Source organism: Quercus lobata, chromosome 4 (assembly GCF_001633185.2).
Source record: "Quercus lobata isolate SW786 chromosome 4, ValleyOak3.0 Primary Assembly, whole genome shotgun sequence".
NCBI classification, from domain to species: Eukaryota; Viridiplantae; Streptophyta; class Magnoliopsida; order Fagales; family Fagaceae; genus Quercus; species Quercus lobata.
In genome coordinates this window covers 21,194,092-21,198,681 of record NC_044907.1, presented here as the reverse complement: position 1 = coordinate 21,198,681, position 4,590 = coordinate 21,194,092, and the positions used below count along the sequence as shown (strand labels likewise).

Sequence of the window (4,590 nt, the reverse complement as noted above, 5' to 3'; positions counted from 1 at the left end):
AGGGCAAAATTTGGTATTTAGACTGTTTTCAGAAAAAAAAATTTGTGAACAGCATGCGCGTCAAACTATTTAGTTACTTGGACTGATTTTCGAACTCGAGTTTGCCAAACTCGAGTTCCAGCCCAAAATTCAAACTATAGTGGCGTTTTTTTTAGTGGCGTTTGTCAAAAACGCCACTATATGTACCCTATAGTGGCGTTTTCTATAAACGCTGCTATAGGAACTAAAAAAACGCCACTATAAAGTTTGCTTGCCAGCCCAAAATCGAGTTTGACAAACTCGAGTTCCAAAAACAGTCCAACTAACTAATTAGTTTGACGCGCATGCTATTCTCCAAAAAAATTTCTAAATTCAGTCTAAATAGCAAATTTTGCCAAGATGCTGAATTTGCAGACATTAATACTACGATATTGTTATTTGCTTAGAGAATTACCCAAGGGCATTAAAACGTTGGTCAATCTCAGGTTTCTAGATATTACAGGTTGCAACTACAAATTGACTAATATGCCCCCTGAAATCGAACACCTTCCTAGTCTTGGACAATACTACCAGGGGTTGTTGTGAGAAAGGAAGGTTCTGGGGCTAGCTGTAGTGGTTCGTATAAGGAAAAAAAGGCCGAGTCCAATGGTGGGCCAAGTCAATTAAAGGAACTACACAACTTGGGGGGAGAATTAAGAATTGAAAATCTAGGACATGGAAAAGATGAGGTGCGGGAATGTAAAGATGCAAATTTAAAGGATAAACAACATCTTCAAAATCTGGTATTAAAGTGGATGTCTCCGAATGGGATGCAGAAAGCGAATGTTATGATGAAATGCTGCTAGAAGGGCTCCAGCCACATCCAAATCTTAAAGGGTTGGGATTGTATAATTATATGGGTGTGAGAATTCCAAGTTGGGTCTCTTCTCTCACTAATCTTGTTCTTTTTCAATTATATGAAAATAGGAGATTGCAGCACCTCCCACCGTTAAATCAACTCCCTTTTCTTAAGTCTGTCTCTCTTTCCGGAATGGAAGCACTTGGATACATATGGATAGATGAAGAGAGTGTTAGTAACGTGTTGGGTGATTCCTCTTCTTCTTCTTCTTCTTCTTCTTCAAAAACACCATTCTTCCCATCCTTATCTTCTCTTAGAATAGAGTGGTGCCCAAAACTGAAGGGATGGTGGAGGAATTCAGATGATGATGATGATAATGATAATGAGCCACACCATCTCTTACTTCCATCATTTCCTCCTTCTCTTTCGGAATTACTGATTCACAATTGCCCTAACCTGACTTCCATGCCCCTAATTCCATATTTGAAAGAAAGTCTGTTCTTGAGTAGGTGTAGCTGGAAGGTAACGGAGCAGACAATGAAAATGAAAATGAAAATGGGAGCAGCAACCACATCAACCTACCTTCCTCTCTCTCAATTACAGCAATTACGATTATATCAGATTAACGATTTCGAATCTCTTCCTCTTCCAGAGGAGTGGCTACGGAACCTCGTTTCTCTCCGAGAACTCGAAATACAAAGCTGCGATGGACTGAGTTCTTTCCATTGGATAGGCATCCTCACATCACTACAAACCCTTGACATTCGGAGATGTCCCAATCTGACGTCACTTCCTCAAGAGATTCGCAATCTCACCTCTTTAAAAGAGTTGAGAATTTGGGAGTGTCCCCTCTTAGGGCAAAGATGCAAGAGGCAAATAGGTGGCAAAATTTGCCAAACAGTAAAAATTCTGAAAAATTTTAGCCGGACAGCACGCGTCCAAACTTATTTAGTTAATTAGACTGTTTTTGAAAGTCGAGTTTGGCAAACTCGACTTTGGGTTGGATTACAGACACAATAGTGGCATTTTTAAAAATGCCACTATAGGTTCCCTATAGTGGCGTTTTCTATAAACGCTGCTATAGCCACTAAAAAAAGGCCACTATAGTGTACGTTTTTCAGCCCAAAGTCGAGTTTGCCAAACTCGACTTTCAAAAACAGTCTACCTTACTAAATAACTTTGAACACGTGCCACACGCCTAATTTTTTCCTAAAAATAGTCTGTTTGACAATTTTTTCCCAAATAGGTGAAGATTGGCCCTTCATTGCCCATGTCCCAATCGTAAGAGTGGATGGTCAGAACCAGCAAGAAGAAACAATTTCTTCAGGTATGCATCTCATCTATCTATCTTTTAATCCCAAATTAAAAATCGGCTTTTAAAACTATTCCACTTCTTTTTTTTATGCTGAACTGAACAAGTTTAAAACTCTCTTTCCTTCTTTTCGGTATTTTTCCTTTTTCCTGTCTATAAAATGTTAATTAGACACACGATTTCTTCACAAAGTTATTTGAACAAGAAAAATTAGGATAATCTATTCCATCCTTTTTTTATTTATTCTTTTCTTTTAATTCTAATGATTTATGTCTTTGTACCTAAGAGCATGTTGATAATATGATGTGTGTATGGTTGCTTCTTAATAATTGCAGAATCTGAGTCAGATTCAGTTTGTTAACACTCCGAGAGGAGGGCTTAATCTAGCAACTACCATTGCAGGAATTAGCTTATTTTCAGGTATTTTGTTGGTTGATTCTCTTTTGTTCATTTAAAAGTCTGTTATTTGTTCTTTTATTCTTTTGTTTCTTAAATTCTTTCTTTTGTTGAGGAAGTAACATATTTTATTTTAATGAGATGATTAAACAGGAATTTTTTGTTTGCTTCCTCACATGTTGAATTGTTGATGTAAGACTGACTTTGAAGTCAAAGAAGAATGAGAGAATGACTGAATGTGTCTAATTTGTTCATTCATGCACAAATTGAAATGTAGATTGGATTGAATTTGATCTTTTACTCGATTAAAATTTACCAATGAAGGTTTTCCTTTATGCTTGAATCCCAATTAAGATTAGAGGATACTATTACTTTACACATTTTTATATAATAGGTTGTTACACTCAAAACAGCTCCCAAGTTTTAGAACTTTTGGTTTTTCCAATGGTTGGTAATTTGGCTGTTTCTCTCTCTACTAAAGCTGTGGCCCTTGGTTTTGAATTTTGGCTGCAGGGTCCCTATGTGAACATGAGGCAGCAAACATGAATATAGGAGGGAAAGAGTTGAATCAGTTGGCATCTTTAACTACTTCAGGTATTTGGTTTTTTATGCAGATCCGAACACCAATTTTCTTGTACTTCTACTTCTTCTTCATCTTTACCTTTTCAGTTTTGATATTTTGAAGAACTTCTTAATCAAATGACTTCTCATGCAGAACAAATTAAGGAAACAACTAACCTGGTGCAAAATTTGGACCCTATTCAAAACTTTCTGGCCCTGATATTGTGCAACAAGTCATGAACTCAAGGTTATCATCTATATTTTCATTTGGCAAATCTCTTATCTATTTTGTTCCCTCTTTGTATGTTCAAAGGACTGTTCTACATTTATGATCTCATCGCATAAATGGAGAAGAAAGGATAACATCTATATCTTTGTACGTAAAACTTCTTTGATGTCATGAGGTGATGTTCTTGGTTGCATTTCTGACAATTGTAGAAATGGAGAAAATCTTTTAACACTTTGAGGGAGTATCTACCCTGCCAACTAAGACTGCAGGAATTAGCTTATTGTAATGTATTCTGTTTGGTCAATTGTTTTCCTTTATATTATAAGCTTTTGTATCAAAAAGGAAAATTACTAGCAGTATAAACTTTGTTACTTTTTTTATTTTTATTTTCCTACTTTTATAAGCCAAGTCACTTTAAAAACTTTTTTCTCTAGTGATTAAATCTTTTGGATCTTGTGGCACCTGCACTGGAATCCTCTAGTTGAGGAAGATTTCAAGCTGAAAGTGAAATAACACAAAGAAAGAACAAAAAGGGGCAGAAAAGTATCATCAAGCTTATTAGAAAAAATCAAATTTCCACTAAGATCACAATTAATTGGAGTTGTGCTAATGATAGGAATGTCTGTTTCATGTTATAGTATCAGTTTCCTAATAATATTCTCTCTTTTGTGGTTGGGATGAAGGTCACTGCAACAATTTCTTTGAAGTGCAAAGTGTGAAGATGATCCTATCTTTGGGTAATATGGAGAGGAAAGAAAAGTGAGAATTTTGGTTGAATTTCACTTAGAGGAGTACCTTGCCTTTTCACCTGAATTCTCCTGTTACATTTTGTGGTTGTAAGTTATAATCTTGGAATTTACCTTGTGCGAATATTGCTGCTTGGTGAAGTTATTAATCAAGGAAGAATTGGTGATTGAAGTTTTGTCCTTCTGTTTTCTCTCTAGAAGTAAGTTTTGAGAAGCCTTCAGAAAAGGCAATTTTTTACATATTTCTCACAACAAGTGAAGTTAAATCCAACTAGGTTACATTTTGTCCCCAAAAAAAAAAAAAAAAAAAATGAAGTTAAATCCAACTAATTCCTTCCACTTTCAGTGTGAGTGTATGCCTTCCAAATCTTGTCGATAGTTCACTCCTTTACCTCTTGCCAGTTTCAGTTTCAGCTCCCATTGTTACACTTATCCTTTGCCCATATGTTTGCTGGAGTTGTCTTAGATTTTTTTTGGTAAGCAGTCATTTTTTACTTCAAGATGTTCATGTTGGTTTATTCTTCTTTTT

At 35.8% G+C, this 4,590-nt stretch overlaps 1 protein-coding gene across 2 annotated transcripts; it reads left to right on the top strand.

Annotated features, from left to right (window-relative positions):
• Window positions 1-1,004: 1,004 nt before the first annotated feature.
• On the top strand, window positions 1,005-4,261 carry LOC115983803. Of its 2 annotated transcripts, none has more exons than XR_004090232.1 (6): window positions 1,005-1,697; window positions 2,064-2,144; window positions 2,465-2,549; window positions 3,039-3,119; window positions 3,241-3,333; window positions 3,999-4,261. XR_004090232.1 is itself a non-coding variant. In XM_031106602.1 (6 exons), the coding sequence occupies exons 2-5, from the start codon at window positions 2,109-2,111 to the stop codon at window positions 3,324-3,326; spliced, it is 288 nt and encodes a 95-aa protein (XP_030962462.1). In that variant the 5' UTR covers window positions 1,010-1,697; window positions 2,064-2,108; the 3' UTR covers window positions 3,327-3,333; window positions 3,750-3,964. The 2 variants fall into 2 exon arrangements, 1 of the variants encoding a protein (XP_030962462.1); XM_031106602.1 differs by lacking the exon at window positions 3,999-4,261 and adding an exon at window positions 3,750-3,964 and having other exon boundaries at window positions 1,010-1,697.
• The last annotated feature ends 329 nt before the right edge of the window (window positions 4,262-4,590 follow it).

Bases quoted from the DNA above. Each gene is read 5' to 3' on its own strand.
- LOC115983803 (XM_031106602.1), top strand. From the start codon at position 2,109: ATGGTCAGAACCAGCAAGAAGAAACAATTTCTTCAG. The intron at 2,145-2,464 runs GTATGCATCTCA...TAATAATTGCAG, and splicing joins AGAAGAAACAATTTCTTCAG to AATCTGAGTCAGATTCAGTT. The intron at 2,550-3,038 runs GTATTTTGTTGG...TTTTGGCTGCAG, and splicing joins AGGAATTAGCTTATTTTCAG to GGTCCCTATGTGAACATGAG.